General features: G+C 40.0%; 1 protein-coding gene across 2 annotated transcripts in view; it reads right to left on the reverse strand.

Moving 5' to 3' along the window:
• LOC100882775 (growth arrest-specific protein 2) overlaps positions 1-14,133 on the reverse strand; it is a 34,410-nt gene that overhangs the window by 3,360 nt on the left and 16,917 nt on the right. For both annotated transcript variants that reach the window (XM_076532123.1, XM_076532124.1), the window contains 5 exons: positions 4,216-4,340; positions 3,578-3,719; positions 2,423-2,669; positions 1,470-1,731; positions 324-449 (listed from right to left, as the gene is read on the reverse strand). In XM_076532123.1, the coding sequence (XP_076388238.1) occupies positions 324-449; positions 1,470-1,731; positions 2,423-2,669; positions 3,578-3,719; positions 4,216-4,340 (902 nt within the window). The remainder of the gene's footprint in view (positions 1-323; positions 450-1,469; positions 1,732-2,422; positions 2,670-3,577; positions 3,720-4,215; positions 4,341-14,133) is intronic.

Here is a 14,133-nt window from a genome sequence, read left to right on the forward strand (position 1 = left end):
TAAGATCCCTACTCAATCTTTTCGAACGGATCATCATTAAGAAAATGGAAAATTTCAAAACTGTCATATGTGTCTCTATTCAACGTTGCACCCGACTGTGCATAATGTCCCACGCAACTGGGCCAAGTAGCTCCGAGGCTTTAGAGCTTTGAAACAATTGTAATGGACACCCTACATTAGCAGATGAGTCATGAATTCATCATCCATTGCTATTGTAAATATGCGCAACTTGTATTACAAAAGGAAATTGCAAGCGTAATAATGTTGACTAAATTCAGTCTCATCGAGTTAGCTATTATACCCGCTGTAATATGGATACATACTCTGATAAAGACGTTCCTTCCGGCGATGTGATATCGTCCTTCTCCAACCTTGCGTACCTTCAGCTTGGAACATTTCTCCGATGGACATTGACAGAGTCTCTGTATAGCCTCCGTGGCTCTCCTCACCTGAGAACAACGTACAGCGTAAAAGTCACGCAACGAAATGGTAACGACGTATTTTTACGTCCGCTTCCGACGGACGAAGAACGATCGGCTATCACGCGAGATAAATCGACCTGACGTGTCGCGGAGAGGAAAGTCGAAGATACGAGGACTCGTGTAACATCCGCTCCTTGATATGCAGGAATTCAACCGTGCGAGGATCCGAGACTCCGCGAGCGTGCAAACGCATACGTGAGAAAGCTTCAAGCGAGCTGTTTAGTTCCATTGTTCCTTTCTTCTTTCTCTCTTGCTCTTGGCCATTCATAACGAACGTGACCCGATGAGAAGCCTTCTTTCTCTACGTATTTAGAGTAAAATGAGCGTTCTCCTTCGGCTTTACTTGCATAGCTTCGACGTGAGTGAAACTGATTTCTTCCGCGGTGTCAGAAAGCGAACTTTATTGTATTGACACGGTAATTTATCTTTCAACTCAATTACAAAATTGCAAGTTTTTTAATGCATCATTGGTTTCAAAATTTTTCCAACATGACTGCATACTTGTATAAATGCAATGTTAATTTTCAACTTTGACTGAATGACTCAAATACAAGAGGGAGGTAAATTATAAACATCATCTATAATTCACAATAACAATAATGTATATATAATTACATCAATAAAAAAAATTACTAATACACTAACTATTCCATTATACCCAATAACATTAAATAGTTCCATTATTAAATTACAAGTATGACGACATACATAAAATTCTTCCCAAAAATCACTTTCTCACGTATACAGTTCAAGTACCTCGAACAAGTTCATTTTCTGAATTAACCTTACACGCCTATCAATAAACTTGATCGCTAAATATTTATCCATAAAACGAACCGTTCCTACTCGATAAAATGCTTGTAACCCGAAAGAGTACCGTGAATAATTCATTAGGCAACGTGATGTCTACGATGGCATGTGAAACGTAATTCGCGTATATACGTGGTGTCGTAACAGGCATAAAAATACATACTCCGATCAACATACCTTGCGATCGAGTTCCGTTATGGGACCTGTATGCTCTGGAGGTTCAACCGGCGAGGGTAAAGGTGAACTGGACGGTGATGGGACTTCATCAGGATCCTCGGCGCTTCCACGGGACCAGTCGTCTTCCGTTGTATCACTGGGTACCCCATCGCTACCCGTTGGTCCATTATCGCTCACTGATCGCCGCATTTCCGGTTCGTGCGTTACGCCGGTAGTCGGATCCAACCATCTCGTCGCCGTCGATGCGACTTCCGATGCTGAGCTGTGAACACATCTCTTTCGTTATTTTTTGTTCAGAAAGTAGACTCATAAGTTAAGTCAATGGACTCCAAACTTTGACGATACACAAATTGTCTATAGCAATGATCATAGCAATTAGGACCCTAACAAAATTAATCATAAGTTACCTTCTGATCTTCAGATATTTGAAAAATGAATATTCAGAAATTTGAGAACTCTTTAGAATAAGAATTTGTAAATTGAAAAGTACAAACAAATTATCCTATATAATTTAAAAGTACTGTTCAACGCCGTCGATAAAATAGTATACTCTCCATCAGCTATAAACTAAAAAAATATGGAGTCAAAGCCATCATTAGCTACCTATTAGTTCATAAAGCAGCAGTGTTTGATTACGAAGCACCACGTTTGTAAAAGGATTACAAGAATATTGCACGAGATCGTTAAATCGTTCTGTTAGCTTTATCATAACCAGAGTTGCGTATCCTCCGCGACTTTAGCGTAAATACCGTAAGCTTTACACGCTACGAAACACCGCCACTCCTACGGCATTGCGTTACGCTCGAGTATAAGGTGTTCGCCGTTTTTCTCGGAACGTAACGCCTCGCAGATTCGCCTGTTAAGCGAATCGTTTTCCGACAAATGTACACCGCGGACGTTTTCTCGGACCTCGTTTCGAAAGCCAAAGAAAATGAGGATCTTGACTCACGTACCTGCTGTGTTTGATCTTCTCCGGTTGAGGCCTGGGTGTCGCGGTCGGGGACGGTGATTGAAACTGCCATGAAACCAAACTGCTATGGGATATACCGCTATCGGACAAACAGTGAAGATCCCGCTCCTGTTCCGCAGCGATTTCCCTCTCGAGTTGTACCAAACCGGGTGGTTCCACCGAGTATTTCGAAGCCAATCGAGCTACCTCCAGTAAGCACAACACTACGTTCCGTGGTTGACCATGCAGCACTGGTGGAATTATACGTTTTATACTTTCAGAATCAAAGATTTTGATTTGTTAGGTGTGGAGTAGGCAGTGAATGAGTAAAAGTGGTATAAATGTGGGTTAGTTATGGGATTATTAATGGGATGTTTAGTGGAAGTCTATTTCACTCTAGTAGAAATAGTATGAGATTATGATTCAGAAGGAATAAATATTGTAGATGGACATTTGTTAGTGGTAACATGATCTATGTGGAGTACAGAGATCCAAAAATCTGATGCCACAAGTTCACAAGTCCCAGATTTCTAAACTTCCCAATACACAATTCCCAACTTTCCAATTTCCCAAAGTAACAAATTTTCAACCCCTCTGTTCCTCATTTCTTTAAATACTCCCTGAGCCTCCAAAGCATCAAACTCCAAAATTATCAAATTTTCGATTGGACCAAATCCCACCTCCTCAACTCCTCAATTCTCCGAACCTTTAAGACCCACATTTCCAAATATCCAAAAACACAAAAATAGTCAAATGCCAGAATCTCGAAACGTTTCACTCGGTTAAGAGACGGATAACAGCGTTTAACCGAGCTTACACCCTTCTGAAGTAGGCCGACGATGAGTTTCGCAAGGAGTTACGTCAGTGACGCGAGTACAAGCTGGTTTATTGTTTTCTATAGCATTCGAAGCCGTTGAGGCGCGAGAACAAGCACGAGAGCAGCTCGTTTTCACCGTTTCTGTCGGGGTCGCGGTTAATTCACGACGATTACTCTCGCCTGGTGGCCGCTTTGCATTTGCATGCTCTAGGCTCGGTGAACGGGATTGCGCTACGTAATTGGCGGGATTCTCGCTTTTAATCGGCGCGAATCGCACTGCCGCGACGAGGGTAATAAACGCGACTCGTGTCGCTGGAATTAAAATCAATTAACGAGATTTACCGAGATCGTCGCTCTCGAATAGAAGGTTCTCGTGGACACCCAGACGCCTGCAGAACTGAATGAAGTTCTCCATGTTGTCCCGCGAAAAGAAACTGCGCCTCGCCGCGTTCTCCCAGCATCTTCCTCTTATCACTGGCACTGGCTGCGAAAAATAAAACAATTTCTATTCAGCCATTTATCTCAACTATTACTACTTCACATTATTCCTTTATTATTGACACAGAAAATCTTTACAAAACGTGCATAATTTTCTACATTTTTATTCGTATACAGAATAAAGACGTTACATAACCTAAAAATGTAGATTGTACGTAGCAAAACAAATTAATTATTTCTTTATAAAAATTGAATGTTATAATAGCTTTGTGTCTATTGGCTAATAAATAACATTATACTGTAAGGTGGTTGATTAATCGTTTATTTAAAAAAAATTGAAAATATTCATAGATCGTCTGTGCAGCCATCTTTGTTACTTTAACCTCCATTTTGTGTGACAAACCTAACCATTCATAAAAATCATTTCTCCAATGTTATGTATCTAAATATTGTAATCTCTAAATCAATCAATAACTCTCAATCTAAACATAAGCTATATATAATCTATTTAATTTATAATCTATTTAATTATCAATAAGTACCCCTTTCGCTCTTCCAGCGTCGATGGCAGACCTAGCCTTCTCCTGGATGACCCTCGCGAGTCGGCAGACCACTACGCCATTGTCCAAAGCATCGAAGAAGTTGTCCCCCGTCACGATGTCAGTGTCTGTAACGAAAAGGGACGTCGATCTTTTATCGCGACACGTACAAGTTTAATTCGTCAACCGTCTCGTGGAACGCGTCTTGAACGAGGTATTAATCCTCGCGACGACCCGGTACATCGCGTAAACGGTAACTCGAAAACAGTCAAGAGCATCCACCAAGTGGCGTCATTGTTCGAAACAATGCAGTCAACCCTCCTTACGCTCTTCACCATAGTCGAATTCTTCGCGAGCAATCGTAGGGTGACTTTCCCTTTGTTGCTAAATTTTCCTGCTGCAAGTTCGTGCAACGTGCATTTAGGGTCGAGAGAAACTTAATTGCAGTCACTTTTTTCTCGATCTTCGAGTGTATAATGAAAGCTGTACTGTGGTTTAAGGGTGAATGGGGTTGAAATGTTGATTTATGAGGAATTGAGGAATTTATACTGGGGAGGTTGAAAGAGTACTTTGCGATAGATTGAAAAATTTTAAAACTTCAATTCTATGCAATATGCCTTATATAATCTTTACATAATCGTCAAAAGAATACCATTTTTGAAAGTACGTCAACGTCAAAATTTTAATGAGCATCCTACCATACCAGATAACCCAGAATTACATAATTTTCCACACAAAAATGAAAGTAGCATAAGAATTAAGTAATGTAACTATGCGAATTATATTAAATAGAAAATCCAGTATAGCGAAGTGAGTGCGTGAAGGCACGCGTTAAACCGCTATCAAGATTCATCAATAGTCCACGGAGGTCTCTGAGATGATACGGTCGTCAAAGAACGTGAGAAACAATTCTAGAGCTTCTGATTTATCTACGAGACCGCTACGTACTTATAAAAAGAATCACCGTTCGACTCGTTTCGATCGCCACCTTGGTAGATCGATGTGTGTGGAATACAAAGCAAGGACTACGAAAAATCGCATATACGAAACTCTAAGTATGCCTGGTCAAGCGAGAAATGATCTGGACAGGATACTCTCACGATAGGTCAACTCGTGCGTGACTACTTGAAATCATTTCAGTTTCGTTCACTGCTTTTCACGCGGCTACTGCAAACAGGATCAAGGACATTTTTCGAAACATCCAGCGTGAGAGCCAGACTATGTTCACTCTTAATTTATTCTCAAAATTAAATTGTTCGTAGATGTTCAAACTCTTAGGTCTACAAGTCTTATCTGATTCCTTAAATGAACTCAATTATCAAGCCTCCGTAAAGTTCATAGATGTTCAAACTCTTAGGTCTACAAGTCTCATCTGATTCCTTAAATGAATTCAATTATCAAGTCTCCATAAAGTTCATAGATCCTCAAATTGTTAGTTCAACAGGTCTCATCTGATTCCTTAAATGAACTCAATTATCAAGCCCCCATAATGTTCATAGATGTTCAAACTCTTAGGTCTACAAGTCTCATCTGATTCCTTAAATGAATTCAATTATCAAGCCTCCATAAAGATCATAGATGTTCAAACTCTTAGGTCTACAAGTCTCATCTGATTCCTTAAATGAACTCAATTATCAAGTCTCCATAAAGTTCGTAGATGCTCAAAACTCTTAGGTCTACAAGTCTTATCTGATTCCTTAAATGAATTCAATTATCAAGTCTCCATAAAGTTCATAGATCCTCAAATTGTTAGATCAACAGGTCTCATCTGATTCCTTAAATGAACTAAATTATCAAGTCTCCATAAAGTTCATACATCTTCAAATTCTTAGGTTTACAAGTCTCATCTGATTTCTTAAATGAACTAAATTATCAAGCCTCTATAAACTTCATACATCTTCAAATTCTTAGGTCTACATGTCTCTTCCAATTCCTTAACTGCCCTAAATTATTAAGTCCCCACAAACTTCATAGGTCTTCAAATTGTTAGATCTAAAGTGCCAAATGGGCAATTTCGCAAGGAGGTAAAGTATGAAATTTGAAAGAAGTCGGACAGCTCTCGTTCTCCCACGCTGTTAGATCGGCGGTCGAGAATCTAAGGAAAACTCGTCGAGCAGCGACACGATCCGTGCCACGTATATAGATATAGGTGGGATACGATGGGAAATAGGAACTAGGTTGGGCTGACGGAGCGATAAAGCCTCGTAGATACGGATGGTAATGAGAAGCAGCGTACAGGCTCGTGACTCGACCCGGTAACAATAGGGTTGCACCCGGGGCAGAACCGGGGAAAAAAGTGTTTTAACGGGCAGGCTTACCGGAGTAAAGTCCATCACACGTTGCTCCGTAGAGACACACGTGCACCTTTCAACGTACACGTACGGTACACGGGCACGTGTGTACGACACATGTACACGGACGTTTCGCTCGGATCTCGTTCGCGAATATTGTTCGCATATGGTTGGGACACAATGGCGAAACAGAGAGCTCGTGATAACGCCGGCTGTGCCGGTAGGATGCCTACCCTCTTTCGATCTTGCGAAAGATCACGGGCGTGAGCGTATTTAAGTGCGAACTGTGCGACGGCCAAACAACTCGGTCACCCGGAACTTTGCGCGATACTTACTATGGCGCGGCACTAATTTATGTTTCGAGTTATTCCTCGGTTATTCTTCTGCTCTCATTCTTAAAATACTGCGATAATCTTCTAAATACTGCAATAATCTTATTAATGCACTTCTTTTTTGGAGACTTTTTCGAAGACTCTTCTGTTAATTCTAAGATACAGAGGTAATGTGACTTGGGGTCCTTGAAGAAGGTGTCATATTTTACTGATAGTACGATGAGTTATCAGTTCTTTTGTATTTGCATTATTGTTCGGAAAATGACCTTGAGCTTAAATAATCACGATGTTCTTATCGTCATATGAAATATACAAGAGTTGACATTAGATGTATGTCAAGAATTGAATGATGTACACGACTATACCCTTCAAGACCATATTTGTATATTATCAACATGCAATTTTCCTAACAGAACTTCTTTCACCAGCTCCAAACATTTTTCACGTCTCCCCTAATGTTATAAAATATGATGGGCAATGAATAATGCAACTTTTATTGGAGTTACGAGACTACATGGTGCCTGTACGAAATAAAAAGTGCCATGTCACGACATGTTTTATGGTAACTGGTTATATCTTGCACGGATTAATGCATCGATCGAACAATGCCAAGGACAACCCGGGATAATCTGAAAAAGGCTTGAATCTCACTAAAGAGGTCAAGCGAACGTTGAAATCGAAGGGTAGCCAAGGATATGCAGAAAATGCGGGTCACCGTGTATGCTACTTATCGATATGTACGCGTACATAATCCTTCGTTATTACTGGCTGGAAGGTTTTGTCGATAAAATCGATAGGAAATTCTTTTCTTTTTGGTACGAATTCGTGCGAGGTATCTGATAGTAGACCTCGTTTCTGGTACTTTGCTGTAGCTACTAAAGTAGCTTAACACTAAACGTAATATTGGAGTGTACTAACTGGATGTAGCAGTAAATTGTAGTAAAATAAAACATACACTTTAGTGCTACTAGTTGAACATAGTAGTAAAGTGTACTAACTGAATGTAATAGTAAATTGTAATAAAATAAAATAAACACTTTAGTGCTATTAATTGAACATAGTACAAAAGCGTACTAACTGGATGCAGTAGTAAATTGTAATAAAATAAAATAAACACTTTAGTGCTACTGGTTGAACATAGTAGTAAAGTGTACTAACTGGATGCAGCAGTAAATTGTAGTAAAATAAAACAAACACTGTAGTGCTACTGGGTGAACATAGTAGTAAAGTGTACTAACTGGATGTAGTAGTAAATTGTAGTAAAATAAAACATACACTTTAGTGCTACTAGTTGAACATAGTACTACAGCGTACAAGCTAAAGGTAGTATTACAGCTTACAAGCTAAATGTATTTCTAAAATGTACTAACTGAACATAGTACTAAACTACTGTTAGTAGTTACTACAGTTACTACAAGGCAGCACAAACAAGATGTACCATCAGTATTAATTAATGCATTTGTGCTACTAATTACCGAGTACTATTAATTAAACGTAGTACTAAAGTTAACTAAGCATAGTATTGCATTACTTCAGCAGCCACTGCAAAGTAGTAGCAGAAATCCTCTATCAGCTACCAATATCTCCATAGTCTCGCACAAACTTCAAACCATCATAAAAAAAAGAAAAAACTTTAACACTACCTAACGCAAAACTAAAGTATACTAAATTACAAACATTAAAATATTAAATCCTAAATTTACGAAATACAGTATTAAATTTGGTAGAGCTTAATATGAAAAAGAAGTTAATTTTCCGTCTACACAGATCGATTAGATTCGGTCGCACGGAAAGATTATCATGCAGACCGCCCGACATTGAAATGGTCGTACGATGGTAGTCGGGGTCTGTGCGATTCACGGCTGGCTGGTCGTCCATGGCCCGTGCCAAAGAGCCGACATGCCCGCTTGCAAAGCTCCCGTCTGATCGGTTCACCAGAGAACAGAGCCGATGAGCTCGCACACGCGCAAGCGTATTAGGAAGACGTACGCCCATTATGCGTAATGCGGCTTCAGGTACCCGTGCGATGTGGCCAGGGAGAAGACGAAGGAAGAGGGGTGCCCGCTCGACTTCCGGTTGAGTCAGACCCGCTGCGACTATTGCAGACGCAGGGTGTGGGGGCGAAGGTCCTCTCGCACATATTAGTTTCATACGTGGCTGTAAAATTCGGTAATTCTAACAACTTGGGAAGATTGACATTCTGAGCGTGGGAGGAATTCTTTCAGTATTTACTCTTTTCTGCGGGATTTAATAGACTTTCGTTTAAAATGAAAGTCAACGAATAAACGTTTAAGGTTAGTCCGATGGCAGATGTAAATTAGAATAGAATCAAATGGCTGTCACGTTTGATTACAACGTGGGAGAGATTATGACCGTTTGAAGGATTTCGTTAGGAACTTTTATGGAAGACACGTTTGGACAGACATTTCGAAATTCGAACGCGATTCTTCTTTTGCAATGTCCGTTAACGAGATGCTTTCTTTAGCAAGGTGGATAGACGTTAATCTTCGATGGCCTTCGATGACCAAACCGAGAATCGTTTCCAGGACTTTGATGCTTAGCTTTCGATCTAACAAATCGCTTTTGAATCGAGGACATCGGTGAGATATTGCTCGTTGCAATTCCATAGAGAAATCTACAGAGGATTACTTTATTCTTGTGAAGCTTATGACAACTTGTATGATTCTATACTTTAATGACTGCATGAGTTGACGAATAAGTCCGAGTGTCATTTGTTAATACACAGCAAAACTGTCCATATATATGATCATTACTGTCGAATTTAAAGAAACTGTATAGACATGTGTCAGTTAAACGTAAAACAGCAAAACTGTCCATATATATGACCATTACTGTCAAACTTAAAGAAATTGTACAGACATGTGTCAGTTAAACTCTAGCCAATATACACATTAATCAATAAATTTTTCAGAATAATTAAATTCAGATATCGAAGCGAAATTTATCAGTGCCCCATCACGAAAAAAGAGGGAAAACATTAATTAGAGCCGCAGACGCGAAGTAATTCAGTTTAAACATCGAAACGACGGTTCCCAGTTATTTTTCGCTATATAGTTTGCGCAAACACCCCGTAACTCTCTCACCCTCGCATTAAATTCCCCCTCGATTGAATGCAGACAGGAGAGCTGACCGACACGCTGCATTTCAAGCGGTCTCCGCTTGCACAGAGGCGAGTGTGGGTGTGCACTTCAATCGTACACTCGCAAACGAGAATAGTAACTACACGGCAAAGGTACCCACACGATTCTACCGTAAAGGCTGCCGACCTATCTCCGTCGTTCTTGCTTTGAAGCTGCACCAACAGCGGCATGTCAGCGTGATACTGCGTCGAGATATAATTAGATGCATCCGATGAGCATCGATGTTTTCGATTTGTCGTATCATGCTGTCTGTACATAATTTTGTTTATGTTTTTATTGAGAGCTTCGGATTCAGGGATAGTCGTTTTTGGGGTGTATAGTTTCAGTTATCGATGCAGGATGTTGTTATGTTATAGTTATGTAGGTAGGAAATTATGGTATGGTTGATTGTTGGATAAGGGTTAGACAGGATATGACGGATGGGAATGCGACACGTGGTGATACAACGCGTGACGATGCAACGTGAGGTTATTTGACGTGTGACGGTGCCACACGTGACGATACAATGCATGAGAATGCAGCGCGTGATGATACCACGCGTGGTGATACAACGCGTGGTAATTCGACGCGTGAGAATACAGTGCGTGACAATACCACGCGTGGCGATACAACGCGTGGTAATTCGACGCGTGAGAATACCACGCGTGGTGATAGAACGCGTGGTAATTCGACGCATGAGAATACCACGCGTGGTGATACATCGCATAGGAATTCCATGCGTGGTAATTCGACGCGTGGCGATACAACGCGTAGTAATTCAACGCGTGAGAATACCACGCGTGGTAATTTGATGCGTGGTAATTCGACGCGTGGTAATTCGATGCGTGGTAATTCGACGCGTGGTAATTCGATGCGTGAGAATACAGTGCGTGACAATACCACGCGTGGCGATACAACGCGTGGTAATTCGACGCGGGAGAATACCACGCGTGGTGATACATCGCATAGGAATTCCATGCGTGGTAATTCGACGCGTGGTGATACAACGCGTAGTAATTCCACGCGTGGTAATTCGACACGTGGCGATACAACGCGTAGTAATTCGACGCGTGAGAATACCACGCGTGGTGATACAACGCGCGGTAATTCGACGCGTGAGAATACCACGCGTGGTAATTTGATGCGTGGTAATTCGACGCGTGGTAATTCGATGCGTGGTAATTCGACGCATGACAATACCACACGTGGCGATACAACGCGTGAGAATACAGAGCGTGACGATACCACACGTGCCGATACAGCGCGTGACGATACCACACGTAACGATACCACGCATGCGAATAAAACACGTGACTATTCAACGCATGATACTTCTCCAATTCTCCAACTTTCAAGCCTTCAAATCTTCAAGTCTTCAAGTTCAAAATTTCTTACTCAGTAATCTCTCGCAATTATCTCCATTACACCTACTCAAATGACTAAACGCCCAATAAAAATAATTTCTCCTGAAGATTAGACCTTCGCCTCGCTCAAACAACCATATACATAGCATATCAAATTTTCCTATATATAAGAATATACTATATCCACCCAGTAAATTTTGTAAAAAGGTATTTTTAAACGAGCCACCTCGTTTTTGCCGATTCACGAGTTAATGTCATTCCACGTAATTCAAGTTAATTCGAAGCCGTCCGATGCATCCCCAGACGACACACGGTACCAACTCGTTCGCGTACTAGTCGTTTTTCTCTGAGCAACCGCTCGTGTCGTAATCTTTCATGGTGGTCCAGATCTTGCGGCTGGATTCTTCGAGGTCGCAGGCGAAACCGCGATCGTCCACGCGGCACACTCCGTTCACCAAAATATATGGCTACGTTACGGGCATTTCGTGCAGAAACAACCTTCCTTGACATCGATAAGCGCGGCTCTGAAGATTAAATCTTGCCGCGAAATTAAGAGGACGCTTCATCGGCTTGTATCGATTAAAGCTGGACGTGATTATCTGACATCGAATGATCTTCTTAAGGTCAGAACGAGAAACTTGATTTTGTGCGCTTGTGTTTTAGTGGTTTAATGTCTGCCGCTATTTTAATGAGTCCTGAAAGGTTTTATAATGTACACATATGTCCACATGTGTGATCTGTGTTGAATTTAAAAAAAGTAAACATCCACATATATGTACGTATTAAATATTAAGAAGTATGAGGTTTAAAATTGAAGAGGTTAATGGATACTGTTTTGTAAAATTATAATTCACTGTATATATTTGTTAATAATGTAACTTTTAGACTAAACTTAGCCTTTGTGGACTACCACATGTGTTCACATCGTCTCGACCAGTGCTCTTTCATTTGTAAAGACAATGAGAAAAATTTATTTTGGCAGAAGGTTATGTCAAAATTATTATAGGAGATCATTAATAATTTATAAATAGGTTTGCAAAAGTGGGATAAGGAATAGTTTTACTCGTTAGAACGATACACCTTTCAAACAGCGAGTTCGATACATCAGGGCGGCTCTATTTTTCGCATCGACTCGTATTGGCACCGTATTAGGAAAGTAGTAGAAACGCGGTCACACCAGTACTGAGATTGAAAAAAGAAAAATCATTGGCTCTCCTCGAAGTGGTGAGAAAACTGCAAGTTTGAGCAGTGACATTTCCGTTTGGACATACTAAAACATTAGTTCTCAGAACACTAACTTTTATGATATAATTTTATATCTCTTTGTGCTAAGTACACATATGTGGACATATCGTATGTGTCATTGACCACAGGTCACATATGTAGACATCGTCATTATTTTTGTATAAAAAGAATTCTTGTAAGACTTATGTAAATGTTACAGATTAAAAATGAATCAAATATAGTTGCATCCAAAACCTAAATTATTTATTTGTTTCCACATCCCTGAAGAGGGTGAAAAACTTAAAAAAAAATGCTACTTTAATGTGTCACTGAACTTAATCTTCCAGGAGTTACAAATAGAGCAATTTCAGGTAATCAGAAAGATGAAAGTATCGTGTGAATCTTCAGTCTCCTTAACGAGGTAAACTAAAAACAAGCGAGAAATCAGAAACTGTAACGATTCAGAGCGAGAAGTAGGTAAAACGATTGGACAACGTTCAAAGAATGGCTCGTATTCGTTGAACTTACCCTTGCTTTCTCGAGCGGAACCAGAAAAGAACGTTTGAAGGTTCTTTTAGTACATGGTACGTTGATTCCCAGAAGTTTTCGCGAGGTAATCCAGTTAACGGAGAAAACTTTCACCTACTTTGAAATTCGATAACGTATCGCGCTGGGAATCGAACTTATTTTCTAACGATTGTTTACGACGCAGTTTGGTCGATGGAATCGGGCGGAAAAGGAGTTTCTTATTGATTTTATTGAATTTCTGGAACGATTAGGGTGATGGGAAATGGGGTGGGTAAAGGCAATGGGTATTTGTGAGTGGTTGGATTTTCAGATTAAAAATCTGGGTGTTTTTAATTTGGGAACATATAAATTTCTTAAGCTACCGAATTTTCAAATTTATAAATTTGTCAAAGTGATGACAATATAATGCTGAAGTAGTAAAGTCTTTGAAGAACTAAATCCTCAAGTCTCCAAATTCTTAAGTGCAAAAGTTGTCATGTCTTCAAGTGCACAAATCTTCAAATGCTCATATCTTCAAATTCTCAAAGTTCCAAATCCTCAAATCCCTAAATTTTTAAGTTCCGAAATTGTCAAGTCTTCAAATGCTCAAATCACCCAATCCTCATATCTCCAAATCCTCAAAGTTCCAAATTCTCAAGTACCCAAATCTCTAAAACCCTAAACACTCAAATCTCTGAAACCTTAAACTCCCAAACCCTCAAGTTGCCAAATTTACAAATTTTCTAATCTCCAAAGCCTTGAATCCCCAAATTCTTAAATCCTCAAAATTCCAAAAATCCTGAACCTCTAAATTCTCCCAAATCCCCAAATCCCTAAATCTCCGAATCCCCAAGTTGCTAAATTTCCAAATTTTCTAATCTCCAAATACTTGAATCCCCAAATCTTCAAATCTTCAAAATCCCTAAAATGCTGAACCTCCAAATTCTCCCAAAACCCCAAATCCCTAAACCCCTAAATCCCCAAGTTGCTAAATTTCCAAATTTTCTAATCTTCAAATCCTTGAATCCCCAAATCTTCAAATCCTCAAAATCCCTAAAATCCT

The sequence above is a fragment of the Megachile rotundata genome, chromosome 5 (assembly GCF_050947335.1).
Source record: "Megachile rotundata isolate GNS110a chromosome 5, iyMegRotu1, whole genome shotgun sequence".
Taxonomy (NCBI): domain Eukaryota; kingdom Metazoa; phylum Arthropoda; class Insecta; order Hymenoptera; family Megachilidae; genus Megachile; species Megachile rotundata.